General features: G+C 43.9%; 1 protein-coding gene across 1 annotated transcript; it reads left to right on the forward strand.

Annotated features, from left to right (window-relative positions):
• The first annotated feature begins 682 nt into the window (after positions 1–682).
• On the forward strand, positions 683–9,799 carry Klf6 (Kruppel like factor 6). Its single transcript, XM_042685945.1, has 5 exons — positions 683–797; positions 865–1,107; positions 4,194–4,767; positions 6,110–6,233; positions 7,171–9,799. The coding sequence occupies exons 2-5, from the start codon at positions 1,006–1,008 to the stop codon at positions 7,220–7,222; spliced, it is 852 nt and encodes a 283-aa protein (XP_042541879.1). The 5' UTR covers positions 683–797; positions 865–1,005; the 3' UTR covers positions 7,223–9,799.
• The last annotated feature ends 9,037 nt before the right edge of the window (positions 9,800–18,836 follow it).

An 18,836-nucleotide genomic window follows, 5' to 3' on the forward strand; every position in this document is an offset into this window, starting at 1 on the left:
ACAAGGCCCCGCTATCCGGCCTGTCAAGGCCCCTTCCTTCCCTGGGTCGCCCCAGAGCATGGTGGGCCGAGCGGGGCCGGAGGCCCTGGGGACCGAGGGGATGGAGGGGACGGGGCGGCCCGGCAGTGCCTGGGGCGGGGGGTGGGGGGGGGGCTTGGGCCGAACCCGGGATCGCGCGGTGGCGGGTCCCGGCCGAGGTGGCGGGGACGGAGGACGGGCCGTCAGGGACGGCGGGGATCACACTGTAGAGCCGGGCCGGGCGGCGGAGAAGGGGTGACGCGGGGCGGCCGGGCGCCCCCCGGCCCGGGACACAAGGCCGCACGGTTCACCCGCGCACCTCCCAGCGCCGACTCCTTCGGAGTACGACCGCACGCCTCTTATATACCCTGCTAAAAATAGCCTGGGAGGTCGCTCTCCAATCAGAACGCGAAGAGTTCGAAATAGCCCAATGGCGAAGGCCGTCATGGAGAGGCTCGGTCACGCCAGGCGGGGCCGTTGTGAGTCACCTTCGGTGATTGGTCGCAGCTGACATCATCGGCACGCAGCACCCCCCCACGGGCCGTGAGCGGCGGGATTGGACCAGCGGGTGGGAGGGGGGCGGGCGCTGAGGCCGGTCACGTGGGGGGGAGGAGCAGTGGGGGGAGCCAGGCGGGGGAGGAGGAGGGGGGCCGGCTGGCAGCGGAGCTTTGAATAGGGAAGTTTTGCAGGGGTTACGTTTGCAGTCAGTCCGGTGTTTGCAAATATTGTGTGGGCTCCGCGGCGCTGCGGGGCTGCGGGAGGCTCCGGGACCGGGGCTTGGTGGTGGGGTGGGTGTGTGTGTGCGCGTGCGGGGCTCTTTTTTTTTTCCCCCCCTTGTTGTTTGCATTTGCATTTGCCGTGCCGTCGAGTTTGCATGAAACTTTCACCTGCGCGGGGCTTGGGAGAGTTTGGGCTCCGACTCCGGATCGCGCGCCGCCCGCCGGGTGTCCCCGAGCGCGGGGACCGTCCTCCTGCCGCCGCCCGATCATGGACGTGCTCCCCATGTGCAGCATCTTCCAGGAGCTCCAGATCGTGCACGAGACCGGCTACTTCTCGGCGCTGCCCTCCCTGGAGGAGTACTGGCAACAGGTAAACCGGGAGGGCACGTGCCGGGGCGCCGGGGGAGCCGGCGGGGCGCCGGAGCTGGGGAGCCCCGCGGCTGCCGCTGCCGCTGCTGCCGCTGCTGCTTTTTCATTTTTATTTATTTATCTTGCGGGATGAGGATCGTCAGGATCCTTGGATCCATTTTTTTGTCAGAAAATAAACAGATAACAGCCATTCATTTTTCTCAAATAGGCCCTTTCCGGGGATGTTATTTTTTTAATTAAAAATAAAGATTTATGTTGTTCCCCCCCCCCCCCCCTTGCAAGCGAGGAGCCGACTTGTCAGTTGCGTGGAGCGGAGCCTCTCCCTGGAGTTCCTCCCGGAATAATCATTGTATTTATTGATTCGTGTCTTTTCATCCGTGACCTTTCTCTGAGGCTTTCAGAACCTCATCCTCCCCTCCCCAGGGAGACACACGCAGACCCCAAAACTCCAGCTCCCCTTCCCGACCCCTTGTGCCCTTTTGGGGGCACAGCCTCAGGGGGACGGGAGGGGGGGTGGGTAGGGGTGTGTGTGTGGGGGGGGGGGGGGTGGCTTGTGTTAGGTCCAAACTCCATAGCTTAGCTGAAGCGAACTTGCTGGGACGGCCAGAGGGTTTTTGTGTGGTTGCTTTTTCAAAATGACATTTTGTTTTTGTTTTGATTTTTTTTTTTTTTGGTGTTTTTAACCCACTGTGTGGGTTTTTTTTTTTTTTTTGAGTCTAAAATGTTGCCAGACAAACACAGACCAGCTTCTCTTGCTGCTGCTGCTGCTTTTTTTTTTTTTTTAATGCAAAGCCATTTCCAATTTCTTTTCTGTCTTTGGATTTCTGACCCCGCTTGCTTTATTATTATTTTTTTCTTACCTGTTCCTCTTGGCCAGGGGGTGGAGGAGCTGTTTGCCTAGCAGTGACTTGACTGGGCAGTCATATGACAATGAGCCATTCCTAGTTCCTTCAAGTCTTAGTTTAGGAAGGGTGGTTTCCGGCATTTTAGTGAAACCAGAAAATTTGAGAGCCAACAGAAATTTTAAGAAATGTGGTTTTTTTTTTTTTTCCTCTTTCCTTCTCATTCTAATTTATAGGCTTGCCTGAAGGATGAGAGACTCTTAACACTTACCCTATTGTTTTTTAAAAAAATAAAAATAAACAAGAAAGAGGATTTGGTGTGCTTGTCTCTCGGCTTTTTTTTTTTTTTTTTTAAATCTCATGGTGAATTAGCAGATGAGATACACTCTGTGGGTTTCAAAGCCTAGGAAGCTTTTTAAGAAGAATGAAATGTAAAAGTGTTGGAAGCTCCACTGACCAGTTTAATTGTTCCCAATGCTCTCCTGCCTTCCTCTCCCCCTCCCCCCTTTTTTTTCCTCCTCTAAGACGTGATTGAAATTGATCTAAGTAGTTTCCTTGGGGCATTTGGGATTTGGGCGACTGGCCAGACTTGGCCCCTGGTTGCCTTCTGAGGCTTTTAAAACTCTCTGAGAGCTTCAGTTCTGGTCCCTGGTGTTCATCAGCGTAATGGAGATTTTAAATTAGCCAGATTATTAAAGTTTAACAAGATCTCAATAAATGTGCTTTCTTTTTTTTTTCCTTTGGAACATCAATAAAATGTATGGTGGTTTCTCCTCATAACACCATAAGTATGCATTGTAACTCAGACTTCTAATTTGGGGGGGGTGATGCAATGATCAACAACCCCCCCTCCCCTTTGGTTTGTTCATGTCTGCAGGGAGGGGGAAAGACGTATATGTTATGCTAGAAGGCACGTTGCGAAATAAGCATGTGCACCGGATGGTTGGTCTGTGCCCTGAGCAGTTTGGTGTCAACATTTAAATCTGTGAGGAGCAGGCAACAGTATAGACAACCTTATATGGGCATGCAGGCAATGTAGTGGAAATCGGGACAGACATAATTTAATCCTAAAATGTTTCCTACCATTTTTCTTTTCCAGTGGCTAGAAAGTTTGAAATGGTGGGGAGAGGGGATGCTGATCTCGGCAGTTGTAGCTTCTTGAAAGGTTGGTTGTGGGGCTGGGGCGGGGCATCGTGTTCATGATACATTGCATGTATATTTGAACCGGGTCCTTATTTGGCTGTCGGTCAGAATTTCAAAAGGAAGTCTCCTCTGGCATTGCGTGAAAGAAATAGGAGTGTGGATGAGTCATACAGTTGTACTCTTGGCCAGTAGATAAAGGTCTTGCTCATTGTGGGACTCCCAGCAGAGAGGAGGAGTAATTTCCCCCTGGTATCCTTTACAATAGCACATGGCCATTCTTGGAATCAGTCCTTCCAGTCTTCCACTCCCGTTGTTGAAGTTTCTTGTTTTGCCTCTGATCACTGGAGAAGTAATTAAAGTTTGGATGGCCAGCATGGCCCTGCACTTGGAAATGACATTCTTTGAAAACCTAGGGCTAATGCTACACAGGAAATGGGTGATTTCTCTTGCAACTCTATTGATGGCTCTGAATACAGCCAGCTAGCTAGCTGCTGTAGGCTCTGAGGATGGCCGGTGTTGCCAGCTGTGTCCCCCAGGGAATCCATCCGAACACATCGGTGTGCTGTGCAGTCTTACTGTTCCGTTGTGTTGGATACTTGTGGCGTGTGTGAGTGGTGGCTGGCTGGCTGGGGTTTTCCTTCATACACATGGTTGTTAAGAATGTCAGATGATCTGGTTAAACCTGTTGTGGGGGACGGGGTGTATGTGTCAGGCCGGTTTTCTTTGTGTGGTTTACGGGAAACTCATTAGAAATGTCAACACTTGTAACTATAACAACAAAACAGGCTTAGCGATCGTCACTGGTTGTGGCCTGACTTTGGGGGAAGAAGCGAGAGAGGCTTTTTTACCCAACTACTTTTCCTTCCGAATCCTTCACCATTCCTAGAAGCTAATTTCCTGTCACGTTCACAAGGACACAGATTCTAATTGCTGAACCTTCTGTGCCCACAATGATTGACACCACCACCGATTTATCTGTCCTTTGTTCTTGCATGTTTTATGGCATGTGGGTTTTTTTGTTTGTTTTATTTTTTGTTCCGTTTCCACATTCAGGAGTCTTTTTAATAATCACGTGCCTTCTCTTTTGGTTCATTTTGCACAGACCTGCCTGGAGTTGGAGCGTTACCTGCAGAGCGAGCCCTGCTATGTGTCAGCCTCAGAAATCAAATTTGACAGCCAGGAAGATCTGTGGACCAAAATCATTCTGGCTCGAGAGAAAAAAGAGGAATCCGAACTGACTATTTCCTCCAGTCCTCCAGAGGACACGCTGATCAGCCCGAGCTTTAGTTACAACTTGGAGACCAACAGCCTGAACTCGGATGTCAGCAGCGAATCTTCCGACAGCTCTGAGGAATTGTCACCCACTACCAAGTTTACCTCTGACCCCATCGGCGAAGTCTTAGTCAATTCAGGAAACCTGAGCTCCTCCGTCACCTCCACACCCCCTTCGTCTCCAGAACTGAGTGGGGAACCTTCTCAAGTGTGGAGCTGTGTGTCTGGAGAGCTGTCTTCCCCTGGGAAGGTGCGCAGTGGGACTTTGGGAAAACCTGGTGACAAGGGCAGCGGCGACGCCTCTCCGGATAGCAGGAGAAGGGTACACCGGTGCCACTTTAATGGCTGCAGGAAAGTTTACACCAAAAGCTCCCACTTGAAAGCCCATCAGCGTACTCATACAGGTCAGTCCTCTCATGGGACCTGGGAGGTCGGCCACTAGTGGGCGCCATGGAGTCTGCCACCACTTCCAGGATGTGGTCACTGCAGTGATGGACAGCCTCACTTCTTCCTAAACGCCTTCTTCACCACACATTTGGGTCTTTGTGGCGTTTAGGGTAGAATCCTGAAGCGTGGATGTTTGACTCAGATGAGTGGTTATGACCATCAGATTAGACAAAGAGTCGTTTCCCATTGTCCAGACTCCCTCCTTCCCTTCCCCCCCCCCCCCCCCCAGACTTCCACCCACTCTGCACAATCCTGGTTCTCCAGGCTTGTGGTATGTCGTGTGTGTTGAGTTGCTTCTCAGTAAGTTTGCAGTGGAATGCCAGGGTCAGGACACAGAGCCTCTGACTAGCACAGGATGTGCTGGTATTGACTGACGAAGCAAGGCCTGAGAGCAAGCACTGATCTTGGTACTGGTCAGTGAGTATGTATTGAGGAAATCTCAGCCATGGAACAGTGGTTTCCTCAGGAGCTCTCCTCCTTAGATGAAAATGCTGCATTAAAAAATACCAGGACAGCCTGGAGGATGACTAGTGAAGAATCACAGTCTCTTTTGTGACTAGAAACACATACAAATCCTTCTGATAATGACAGGTTGTTGTAAGATGAAGTCATGGGGCTGGAAAGATGTCTTGAATGTCAGGCAGTGTATGTTCCAGATTAGCTTTAGCATTATTATTGTTATTATTTTTAATTCTCAGGTAATATCTTTTACTGAATTCATGCTTATGTTTCGACCCAAAGAATGAAGTCATTTGGTCATTTGATTGCCATTTATTTAGAAAGTGATTTGAAAGCCTTGGAATGAGGGTTCCCAGAAACTGATGATTTCAGTTTTTGTAGAGAGGTGGAAGGTCCCAGAGGAAACTCCAAAGACTCATTCCACAGGGCAGTGAGTAAGAGGCAAAACAGGGCTGGAGGGAAATGGTTTCCATGGAGAAAGCAATAAAACTCCACCATCAGTCAACAAGGCTATAGGTCTGTCAGTCCTGCGGCTGACACCTCACCCCACAAGTATTTGACCAGTCTGCATGATAGCTATTGTTACGCTCACTTTGACTTTTGGTAGCATGGAGTTTACCAAACATGGGTTCCTGGGATGATAACAGGGTAGAGATTTGAGTAGGGACAGGAAACTTGCAGATATCCAGGTGTTGTCCTTCATTGAAGTGCACGGTGAATTCTTGAAGGCACTGGGGAACCCTGAACTTGCACTTGGCCACTGTCTCTGCTGTTGACCTTCCCCCTCCCGTCAACATGTCAGTGAAGTCATGGTGCGTGTATCATGTGCTCTCTTCCCAGGAGAAAAGCCTTACAGATGCTCATGGGAAGGGTGTGAGTGGCGTTTTGCCAGAAGTGATGAGTTAACCAGACACTTCCGAAAGCACACTGGTGCCAAGCCCTTTAAATGCTCCCACTGTGACAGGTACGTAAATGAGGGCTGCGCTGGAAGAGAAGTGTAGGGCCATGGGAATGTGGTACCCAAAATAGATGAGGGTGCAGTGAGGGTTTTTCTTGTCTGTGCTGCCCTTCCTGGGTCTTGAACTCAGGGCCTAGATTCTATCACTTCAGTATTGTTCACTCAAGGCTAGCAGTAGGCCACTTGAGGCACACCTCTACTTCTGGCTTTTTGCTGGTTCAGTAATTGGAGCTAAATGTTGTCTCATGGACTCTTGCTGTCTGGGCTGCCTTCAAACAATGATCTTCAGATTTCAGCCACCGGAAGGAACCAGGACTTCAGGCATGAGCCACTAGCACCCAGCTGGAGTAGATCTTTGCAGGAAGCTCAAGGATTTCCTACCTTTGGTTGACGTTTGTTTTTAAGCCAAGGGCTTTTTAGAAAGTCTCTGTGGATGTGAAAATGCCCTCATTAGGACACAGCTGCACCAGGTGTCCTTGGAAACAGCGTGATTTTGTGTATACTTTTTCAAGATTAGTCATCCACTGGTTTGTACCTTTGAGCCATTAGACCTGAGGTCAGATGAACTTTCAGAGAGGACTCCCCAGCTTCTGATGGGAGACCATTTTCATTTGCCTTCCTAAGTAAAGATGTGCTATCCTGGAACAGGTTGGCAAAGACTCAGGACATACACACACACACACACACACACACAGACACACACACACACACAGACTCAGGACATACACACACACACACACACACAGACTCAGGGCATACACACACACACACACACACACACACAGACTCAGGACATATACACACACACACATACACACACACAGACACACACACCAACCCCCTACTGCTTCCTCCAGGAGGCTGAGCGATAGTTCTGGGCAGAAGGTGGAAAGGAGGCATTTGAGGAAACCTAACTTCTTGACTTCTGATTTGCCCCTTGCAGGTGTTTCTCCAGGTCTGACCACCTGGCCCTGCACATGAAGCGGCACCTCTGAGGGAACAGAGGGTGAAACTCCTGTAGGCTAAGAGGCTTCCAGGCTGAGAGACGGCCGTGGAAGGAGGGATGCGTGTTCCAGCCAAAGCATGCCATTTTGTACCCTACCCAGTTGCCTCCAGGGTCTCTTCTTTGGAAGGTGTTTAGAGGGCTAACACAAAGTCTTGTGAGAAACGGCATAGCACTTGTGGTGCTTGGTGTTGGGGTGACCCTGGACTCGCCACTGGTACTCGACCTTCTGAGGGGCGCCCGCGCCTCGGCCGTGAGCATGCGCACTGAGAATGTGAATGGTTGGGTTTGACTGTATGTTGAGGATCTGATACTGACTGTATGGTGGGCAGACTTTTTTTCTTTCCTTGTGAGGGGGGAAAAAAGAAAAAAAAAACAAAAAACAACAAACCAGTTTGAATGTTATGTGTGTAAGGAACATACCATGAAATGAGAGAACCACCTATCATTTCCTGGGGGGATGTGTTTGCACCTCAGATTTAAAAAACAAACAAAAAAATTAAAAAAAAAAAAAGAAAATAAAAAAAAAAGAAGGAAAAACGTGGAGGGTGGTGGGAGTGGGAACTCAGGACCCCAGAGTGGTGAGTGGTAAGGGACAAGGGGAGCCCCTGTCCCCCTTTCCTGTGTGAGAGGAACTTTTGATGTCTGGTGCAGCTATTAAAACGTGCAATGTATCAAGTAGCTTGTCGGACTTGCTACAGACAGCTCATCCTGTCACCCATTGTATAAGCTGTATTTACAAATAGAACACAATAATGATTTTTCCTTATAATACAAAAAAAAAAGTCATGCATGGTCTGGGGGAACTATCTACTTTTCCATTTTTAGATCCAGACTGCAATCTCGATTCCAATTAATGAGCAGCTAAGATGCAATTTGTCTAATACAACAATCCGCCTTAGCAGCTTGGCTTAGCAAGACACAGTTTCCCCGCCCCCACCCCCCTTCGATTTTATAACCTCCCCACTTTTCCAGAAAAGAGGTATTGTGCAGTGCGTTGCAGAATCATTTGTAATGATTCTGAATTTAAATTAGCCTTTTTTTTTTCTCGGAGAAGTTTGTGATGCCCTTTGGAGAAATTAGACATATATTGAGTATCGAAAAGCTAGGGCTGGAAGTTGCTGGTCTAAAGTCACATTAGGGTAAGAACCTAAAATTTTTCTCAGTTGGGTGGATAAAACCACTAAGCTTAGAAACTGTTTTCTCATGCAGCTATGTTTCTCTTATTTATGCCTTGAGGACTAATTTCTGGTTTTCTAGCTGTTAATGCACTGTTGACCCTTCATAATGGTGCCTTATGGAAGTAACCCCTTAGTGGGGGGTTGCATACAGGGGTATGGGTGATGCATGCTTAATTAAGGCTCTTTTTCACCTGGCATTGTACTGTATTAATGTATAATACACAAAAAGAAAAAAAAATCTCTTTAAGGTCCTCCTTCACAAAGAAAAACAGGCAAAGAAAATCCTCTTGACATGTCAGTATTTGGTCATTATTTCAGACTACTTGACTGTCAGTATTAAAGAAGGGGAAAAATAACCCCCCCCCCAAAAAAAAAACCGAACATACGATCATTGAAAAAAATCTGACCAATTCTGCCACAGTGAGACTTCCACATAGACCTTGCACAACAATTGTATAGATCACACACCGGCTGTATTTAATATGTAATATTTTCACACATATTAAAGATACAGAAATATATTTAAAAAATCAATGTCAATGTATTTGCTTAAAAGGCACAAGTTTCACATATCTATCTAACTGTTGGTAATACAGAAAGTGTACTACTTTTTTTTTTTAGAGTGGGCGGAATTCTTGTGTATGTATATTTGCGTGTATAGTATGTGTATGTGTATATATATATATATATTATATATAGATAATATATAAATATATTTTTAAGGAGAAACTAGAATGTTTAGCTAGAAAATTCTACAGCCTGTGAAGAGATATTTCAAAATGGCCATAAAGGAGGTTAAAAAAATAAGAAAACTATAACCTAACTTTTTATAGAGGCTTTGTCTTTAATTTAATAATTTGCTGAAGACTTTCTTGGCATTGAATCAATTCCATACTGCTGATGTTGCTTGACATTATTGGCCAGTTGGAATAGGCACCTTTGGCCATTTAGAAGTGTTATGAACAGAATACCAGCAAACCAGTTGGACTCAGACACACCAAGATTTTGATTTGAATTTCAGCCTTATTAGAAGATCTAACCTAAGAGTAAGGTAATCACAGGGATTCTTTTTTAGAACACTTTTTATGCAGATGAAGCTATTTTTTCCAGCATGTTGGTTCTCCCACTTTTTCCATGAAGAAATCTCCCCGAATTGGCATATACATAAGAGGACAGCTGATATTTCATCAAGCTGCAGGTTTCTGGTGTGGATCTTTTCTTTATATATATATATTTATATATAAGATATGTACATATCTTTATATATCTATATATATGCATATATATATATATATATGTATGTGAGTCTGATTGGGCTGGTATTTTGTTTGATCTTCCTGGAAATGAGCAATGATCAAAGCTCACAGAACTGGTTTTTGTTTTTGTTTCTTTTTTTGTTTTTGTTTTTTAAATCTGGGCTGTTGAGTACATTTACCTAAAGAACTTACTTCATTTTGCTTGGGGGGGCGACTATGCACTCTGTATTTGGTGATTCAGAATCCAAGCACTTGATTTGCTAGGTTTTTGGAAAACTCCTTTTTTGGCCCTGCTGAGTGCTTAGCCATAACAATTGCATTAAGCAAGAAAGTAAACAAAAAGAAAAAAGAAAAAAAAACTTGCACTGGCTTGTCTCTCTTATGAAACACCATTGGAAGTTGTTTGACTGGGTGGGGCTGGGTGCCAACGTTTGTCAATGCCTGTAATTTTCATAATAAGCAAGTACATAAAGAAGTATATTCTGTTCAGGTGATAACTGAGCCTCGATCAAGCAGAAACTTTTGCTTGAAATTAAAAAAAAAATTTCTATCAGTGAAATTTCTTTTATTTCTTTTTTTTTTGGAAGCACCCTGTTATCTAAAGAATCTTTGTAAGATTTTTGTAAACTTTTGTTTTACAAGATTTTATTTGAAATTGTTTTTTGCAAGATTGTTATATTTCTGTATGAATGTATTTTTTATTGGAATAACATAAAAAGACTTCTTATCAGCGTCTTGAGTCAGGTTGTTTTTCTGGGCTGGTAGGGTGGGGGGGGGGGGAGAGGAAAAGGAGCTGGTGAACCGAATTCCTGCTCAATTACTCATCTCTGGCTTCCTTCTGGGTAAATCTCCATTGTCCAGTTCTGAGAGCCAGTCCCTGCCTTTCCACTTACCACACAGTCTGTCCTGGAAGCCTGAAATCCATTGGATTCTCTTCAAAGTCTGACCAAAGTAGGCCCTGGCTTTGGGGCATAGGAGGGAAGATACTAAGACCCTCAAGCCAGAGGACTGACTCTATGCTGATGAACACAGGTGACCCCTTTTCACTTCCCCCACCCCCTCCAGCAGTCCTGTTAGACAGCAGTGATAGCTGGGCCAGCCTTCCCGGATTGACTACAGTTACCTAGCTGGGCTGAGGTCTGAGCACCGGGAAGCTGGACCAGAAAGGCATTCAACTCATTCCTCCCCTCCACCCTCACCCCCCGCCCCCCCAGCCTTCCTGGCTTAGCCCCGGAAAGTAGGGCAGAAAGTAAAAATTACATCACCACCACATGATATTATATCCTCTTTTATAGGCCTACTGGACACATTAAATATAGTTCATATGAAAATAAAACAAAGCAGGCAGCTTATTATCTTTCAGAGTGACGATTTTAGTGAGTGAACTTTTGAGAAGTCGGTTTGAGTTTTACTTTACCCCGTGGATCTGAGCTAACTACAAACGGGGACTATCTGAGTGTCCATTTTCAGATTATATTAAGGCAATCAGTGGTAGGACAAAAATCAATTAGGAGGGTGGGCTTCCCTGGTTAACTAGTTCACATTCTTTTGGGGGAGGGGAGAGAGGGGCAACGCAATGGTGACTGTTTTAGTGAATTGTTTTGTTTCGCTATAGATCTTTACTAAGTGCTTTACTGATATAATTGAAGAAGGGTAATTTAAAAGTGTACTCAGTTTAGAAATTTTAGGAAATTTGTTGTTCTACAGGCAAATGTAAGCCATTGTGGCAGGCAAGGTAGGACTTAGGGAGCTGGTGGTATTGTCAGAATTCACGGTCATTTTGTGTTCCTGTACACATCAGCATGACTGACAGTTGGATGGGCCTTCTGACTGTACAATCTAAATAAAGGCTTGATCATGTGTTCCCTGCTGCTATTAAGACTTGACCACTTTGTCATGCTACTTCTAAGCCTGACAGCTACGTTATTCGTGTAAGGCTGTTGGAACAGTTGTGCAAGGAATCAGCTGCAACCTTAGGCTATTTATAGATGTATAAATAAAAAATGTCAGTCTGCTTAACTAAGTTTTTGAAACCTCACTAGAAGCAGGGAAATAGTCTGCCTCTCACAAGCTGTGTGCTGTTAGGACCATTCACTGAGCTGCCGTGGGTCTCACTTTGCTTATTGCTAAAAATTGTTTGGGCTTGATCACATCCATCTAGCATTTTCCATAACACTGCAATTCTGTAGTCTGTGAGTACGGGGGCAGACCTCAAATTACATGTTCGCCATCTTCTGAGTGCTTGGCTCAGATCTAGGAAACTTTCTCTTACGCTACAGGGGAAAGTTCTTGAAAAAAATTGCTCTAAAAATGGAAAATAGGACGTTCTCAAACTGCTTTTTACCCCTCTAATTAATGGTAAGTTATTCAGGCATTTGATGCTTTCTAGCATATAATTTTTTTAAAAATTTTAAAAATGCTTATTTGAAAAGTGCTATTGTAGCCCTAAATAGATTAGGACTTCCAAATTCCTTCAGTTCCCCAATAGTAGTACATCTACAAGTGGGCCTATATGCTCAAAGAATAATGGAGATGATAAAAATTTCTTTCTTCTAATTTCTGTAGTGATAGAGCACAGCTTCCATTTGTAGTGTTTTTATGCTTTAACATTAAATCTCCACCAGCTATTTCTTTTTAAACAATTCCCATTCCCAAATGAATTAATTTCCCTGCAAGGTGATGCTATTTGCTACTTCTTGGTATGCCTTAATCAGGAATTAGGGTGCAATATGTTTCTCTATACATTTCCCATATATAATTATCTATCTATCTCAATACACACACTACCCATCTGTCTATGTGGGACTCAGATTTGTTCTTTGTCTATCTGTGTGTGTGTGTGTGTGTGTGTGTAGTACTCTGGGTATTAGATATATTAGGTATTATATACTTTTCAAGTGAGAAAAATTGAGGTTTCCATAAATGATGTCCCTTTCCTGAGGTCTGACTGCTAGAAAGCAGCAGGCTCAGTGTTCTTTGGAGCTTCCATGGATACCAAGCACTATGATTTTGACCATGACTCTGTGTTGTTCCTTTCTGTCTTGCCCAACCTCTCCTGTGGCAGCTCCCATTCAATCTTCAGGATTCCCCTAAACGTGACATTTCATTTATGAAATGGAGAGAGAGCTTTCTCCCCAGTTAGAAGCGCCGAAGCTGTAAACTGAGCTGTGATCTTAAGAAAGCAAACGTAACCATTTTGAATTGCTTTCAAGATATGAGACAGATGGCACGTATTTATTTTTAATGTTTAAGAATACAGAGAAAGCCACTGGGGATGTGACATCCTGCGTTAATTGGCAGGAATCACCTAATGTACATAGTTAAGCTACAAAGAGGAAAATTAGGTCCATGCATCACACAAATGAGGCAATACAACCAAGTGTATTTAACTAGATTTATTTTATGGCAAGGTCTTTCTGTTTCACTCTAAGTAATTTTAATGAGAATTCTTCAAACGTCTGTGAGTGAAAAGAGACAAAGAAGAGAACAAATCTGGGTCCCACATGTCCTAAAAGAAGCCACTTTGGGCTGAGCAGTCAACTGCAGAAACTTCAATAAAAGGTAGCTCTAATCAGAATTCACATTAGCTGTAAAAGACCCTCAAAATTCCAGTTACAAGCCCCTCCCTTACTTCCTCTTACATAATTGTTCAAGGGGGGAGAAGTTATCGCAGGATAACCCGATCTCAATCTGCCATGAAAAAAAGAAGACCAAATGCCTAGATAATGGATAAATGTCCATCATGTCACGCGCCACCTTTTCTAAAGACTCATATTTTATAGATGACACAGCACATGTACAAGTGACTTACATGTATCAACTTCACACAGCTCTGTTCCCCTTGATTTCTTAAGTTTCACATTGCCACATTTCATTTTTGTTGTGCAAGATCTGCTTCCAGATGTGCAAGATAGTTAATGACAGGCACTGACATTATCAATTAGTTCACTCTAAAACCAGAAGTATTAGCTGGGTGACATTCTGCTGTGGGTGTTGGTGAGGAGAAAAATGGGAAAGGTAAGAAGGCAGTGGAATTCAGTCTCGAGAATCCACTCCAAGGTAAGAAGTTGAAAAACCCACCATCTCATCTCAACTTCCTTGGTACAAGTTACTACCCTCCATCCAACTGCTTATCTATTCATGAAGTCAAGAGTTAGAGCAACTTGGCTCAGAATGAGGTGTGTGTGTGTGTCTGTGTGTGTGTGTGTGTGTGTGTGTGTGTGTGTGTGTGTGTGTGTGTGTGTGTAATATTTAATTGAAAAAGTCTAAAACTTCAGAGTAAAATTTCCTCTGGCAAAAAGTACTTCTTATAAATTATTTGGCTAGTGTAAATTACAGAGAACAATAGTGTGAGTCACAAATTGCAAGCACTGAGCTATCATGATCCAAAGTTAAATATCTGTCGCCATGTCCTCACCTAAGAGGGAGACTAGGAGACAGGAGCCACCAGGGAGCTGTACATCAGAAGGCCACCAGGAAGTGGCTCACTCCTCAAATTGCTCCCATCAACATCTCATAGATATGAGGGGGAGATGATATAACATTGTTGTGAATGGAACCTTTTCAACATGGAGCTGTAATCCACGCAGATGATCCCAAAGGACATGCTTGATTGTCTCCAATATGTGGAGTGACTTGCTCCTCAAAGTTCAAGAAGATCGAGAGTCCTATGGAAACAAGGCCAGTCACATTCTCCACCTGACTAGAGATGGGGCTCTACAGAGACAAGTCTTCCCGTAACTGCTGATTCACTGTGGATCAATCATAATCTTGCCAAGCTCCTGACCTTGGGTACCCAAGAACATTGCCTTTTGAGTATCTGAAGTAGTAGGGTGGAGCCTGGAAACAACCACTCAGGAAAGTGGGAATAGGTGTGGCCCAAGCATCTTATAGCCTTTTCTTTAGTAGTGAGTTTTCATGGAGAGTTGTTAAGAGTTATAAGGCTTAGTGGTACCATCCTTGCTTAGCATGCATAAAGCCCTGGGTTCGATTCCTCAGTACCACATAAACAGAAGAAGCTGGACAGTGAGCCTTGATTGAGCACAGAGAAGCTCAGGGACAGTGCCTAGGCCCTGAGTTCAAGCCCCAGAAGCAGGAAAAAAAAAAAAAAAGGCAGTGAAACCTCAGAGTTACTGGTTTTGAAGGAACTTCTAAGTGAGTGAGTACTTGCCTTATTATGTTTGGCGTAATTAATAGTGAATCTTCCCATTTGGAACCTACAAGTAAAGCTTCATTAATTTTGACCTTGTGATTCTCTGTTAAAACCTTTCATCTGTTTATTTCATCCCTAAAATAGATTTAGTTAGAAACTATTTAGGGCTGCTGGACAGTAAAGGTGTGTAGAAGACCTATCCATTGTCAAGAATATAACAAATACTCTATCATTGATCCTTATTTTTATAAAATGGTAGATATTTATTTCTTTTTTAATTTAATTTTATTGTAAAGGTGATGTGCAGAGGGGTTACAGTTAGATAAATAAGGTAAATGCATTTTTTTTAGTTTTTAAAAAAATTTATTATATTGTAAACATGCTGTACAGAGGGGTTACAGTTACATGAATAAGGCAATGAGTACATGTCTTGTTGAACATTGTTACCCCTTCGTTTGTTGTTCTTCTACTATGAATACATTTCTTAAACAGGTTAAGATGGGTATTTTTAACGAAGCAATAGGAAGCATTCACTCACATTTACTTTCCACAGCATAATTTTCCTATACATTCGGAACATAAGCACAGACTATTATCAATGATTACCCTGTTTGTGTTCTTATTAATGACCTATAGAGTAGTTTCTTCTTGCAGTACTTGCTGTACTGCTGCAATCTTCTGGGAAGGAAGTTCTGAAGCTCTTTGAGTCACATACTTCCCTGTGGATAGCCACTGACCCATTGCAGAATGGAAATGACCCATCACAGACTTAATCAGTTGACTTTAGTCTCAACCGAAGAAAAAGGGCCCAGAAACCCCAATTGCTTCTCCAGTTTTCATAAGCACCTATAAATCCTGAGATTGGGCAATTCTTTTGACTCAGGTAAGTTAAGTCATCACGAAGAGAAACTTCATGTTGGTGGTACTCCAGAACTATTGCAGTATCTGTTACAGTTTTTCAAACCAAATAAATTATCTATCTTACAAATCACAAAGCGTTGGCCTCTGTGTGTGTGTGTGTGTGTGTGTGTGTGTGTGTGTGTGTGTGTGTATGTGTGTGTGTGTGTGTGTGTGTGTGTGTGTGTTGTGCACTAGAAACCATTTTGCTTTGGCATAGGTTCTATACAATTTGAAATGGCAGGCATATATTCAGATGAACTTGATTTGTTTTCTTTATTTTGCTGTTTTAATTAGTTGGTTTTTGTTTACCTGACTTGTTATTGTCACCAACCTCTTTCCTGCATGTATAATGCCATCCTACTGAAACTGGTGCATTCATTGTCTTTAGGGGAAATAAAATACCAACCCGTGGGGCTGGGAAGTTGGCTCAGTGGTAGAGCGCTTGCCTTGCATGCCTGAGGCCCTGGGTTCGATTCCTCAGCACCACATAAGCAAAAAGAAAAAAAGCCAGAAGTGGTGCTGTGGCTTAAGTGGTAGAGCACTAGCCTTGAGCTGAAGAGCTGAGGGACAGCGCCCAGGCCTAGAGTTCAGGCCCCACGACCGGACCCCCACAAAAAAAAATAACAGCTCGTGCAGAGGGATTTGTCACTTTGGGGGTGTTGTTATTTGCTTGTTTGTAAAAGTCTCACTAGCAACTATGAAATACTGAGGTTGTGTGTAATGCAAATGACATGTCTGAGTAACTAAGAGCTGATGTGTGCACAATGATCTGCATTGGATGATCAATAACCCAAAGGGCAATAGTAATTGTCGTTTTGCAGGTGTGAACCTGACACACAGTTAACCTACACACTCATTGTGAGCCAGGGCCAAACATACAACCAACCCACCTCTTACCACTGCTGCAATACGCTGTTTAGCCATGTTACTCATTTCTAAATTAGATGCTACTGAAGTGGCAGGTAGTCTTATATAAATATGTGGCAGATCCATATCTAGGCTCTAGAGACTTCTGGCCAGCCTCCACCCTCCCCCTCTCACTTACCTGTGAATGAACTCCAAGCAAGTTACTGAGAGATGGTCGTATAGGTAATAAACATTTCAGTATTCTCTTACTCAGCACACAGTGATTTTCTACGAGGTGGAAGTGCTCTACTGGCAAGTTCTTCTACCTTTTCACGCAAGCTGTGGTCAGAGGAGCATAACACTGAGTCTGATACAGTATCCTCACTTCAAGCCTTGGCTTCTAGCCTGGCTTTTACATAGCAGCCATAGGAAGTACCTTCTTTTGTATTTACCCTTTGCTCCTTATTTGCATTTGCATCTTATGTGGTTCTCAGCATGATAAGTCTTTCTGCTTTCACTTATCATGGTAATTCGGGGCTAGGAAACTCATCCTTTCAAAGCCAAGGGTGTGTGTGTGTGTGTGTGTGTGTGTGTGTGTGTGTGTGTGTGTGTGTGTGTGTGTGTGTGTGTGTGTGTGTGTGTGATCTTCTGTCTGTGTGTCTGTGTCTATATGTTGCCTCAGCTTATGTACATGTCAAAATGTTTGTGACAGTCAGCGCTAAATAAATGCCTTGTAGTTTTGCTATGGCTCCTACATTGCTGTCCTTTCTATACCACTCTTCTTTCTGACATGTGTGTGATTAAATTAGATTAGTCACCAGGGCCATCCATTCTAATCACAGAAGACACTTCATTGTTCAGGAATTACACCTGTGAGAACAAGTGGCAGGATAATGTCCCTACTTTTGAACACTTTTTGAAATTTCTACTATCAAATACTCAGGAAGGATCTGTACCCTGCTGACTGCCTGGAGTGTAAAAGACATGAGCTATAATGTCATTTGAGAAATAGACAGAGTCTGGTTGGTGTATTATGCTCAGGAGGTGTCCTAGACTTTGATCAGAGCTCTGGGCTTCTTCACCTTTCTCTTCTCCCCCCACAGAATATGGTATGCTCATTTCCTTGGGGCAAATAAATTATGTGTATATAATTTGACATCTCTGACTAGGGCCTATAAAAGCTTGTTCAAAGAGGAAATGGAGGAAAGGAGGAAGAAAAGGAAGGAAGAAAGGAGGGAAAGAAGAGAGATGGAGGGAGAGGGAGGAAGGAAATAGAGGATAAGAGGCAGGTGGAAGAAGAGAGAAAAGAGGGAGAGAAGACGACAGGAAGGCAGGAAGCTGTTTCTCTTAATCTTTCCCCCAACAGCCTGGAGATATCAATTCTAAAGAGTTCCAAATAAAACCTAACAGCTTGATTGATCCAAACTATCAGATGCCTTTGGGTGTTTTGCTTCATCAAACCCAAACCCTTTTTTGTATTTCTTTTTCTTCTTTCTCCTCTTTTTTCACCTTTGATGGAAAGGTTTTAGACAAGATGAAGAAGTTGGAAGATCAGAGGGACATGATCCAGGAAATGCACAGACCTGTCAATTTGGTTCTGAGGAGTACAACAGTTAACAAGAATTATCCCCCATCTGGTCCATGTCGCCTACATGAGGTCTCTGTTTCAACTTCCCATTAATTAAAAAGGCTGATCCCCAAACCTACAAACGCATTCTGGGCTCTGGGAAGAGTCCACGCCTCTGAAGGGAAATGAAAGTGAAAACCTTATTAAAGAGGGTTTGTGCTTGCCATTAAAATTTAAATAACCAAGTGTTATTCCCTTTTTTAAAAAACACATTACTTTTACACCAAATGCAAAAACAAAAAACAAAAACAATAAACAAAAAAACCCCACTGTTTAATTCTAGATGTGATTCCTTTTGCACGGAGGAATAAATTGGCTGTTCCCAGAGGACTAGTTAAAATGCCAACAAGTCCCCAACCTTGTTCACCAAGTGCTTTCCCCTGCTTTTCAGTTGTAAGCTACTTGATGTTTATCTTCCTGCAGTTAAAAAAAAAAAAAGGAAGAGTGATACTTTCCTCCCACCCCACCCCACCCCACTCCCTGAGGTCATTCCATGATTTAGCAGTCACTGCTTATCAGGTATTCATTTTATATAAGACATTACAACGTGCGTGCAAGTCTTTTTTGCTTTCCAGTTAATGGTAATATGACACAAGGAGTGCTGGGGGGTAGAAAACAGAGTTCAGTGCCCTCACTAGAGTACA

The sequence above is a fragment of the Dipodomys spectabilis genome, unplaced genomic scaffold (genome assembly GCF_019054845.1).
Source record: "Dipodomys spectabilis isolate Male_0828 unplaced genomic scaffold, ASM1905484v1 ptg000096l, whole genome shotgun sequence".
Taxonomy (NCBI): Eukaryota; Metazoa; Chordata; class Mammalia; order Rodentia; family Heteromyidae; genus Dipodomys; species Dipodomys spectabilis.

Coding starts and splice junctions, on each gene's coding strand:
- Klf6 (XM_042685945.1), top strand. CDS start 1,006: ATGGACGTGCTCCCCATGTGCAGCATCTTCCAGGAGCTCCAGATCGTG. Junction 1,108..4,193: donor TGGAGGAGTACTGGCAACAG/GTAAACCGGGAG, acceptor CATTTTGCACAG/ACCTGCCTGGAGTTGGAGCG. Junction 4,768..6,109: donor CCATCAGCGTACTCATACAG/GTCAGTCCTCTC, acceptor CTCTCTTCCCAG/GAGAAAAGCCTTACAGATGC.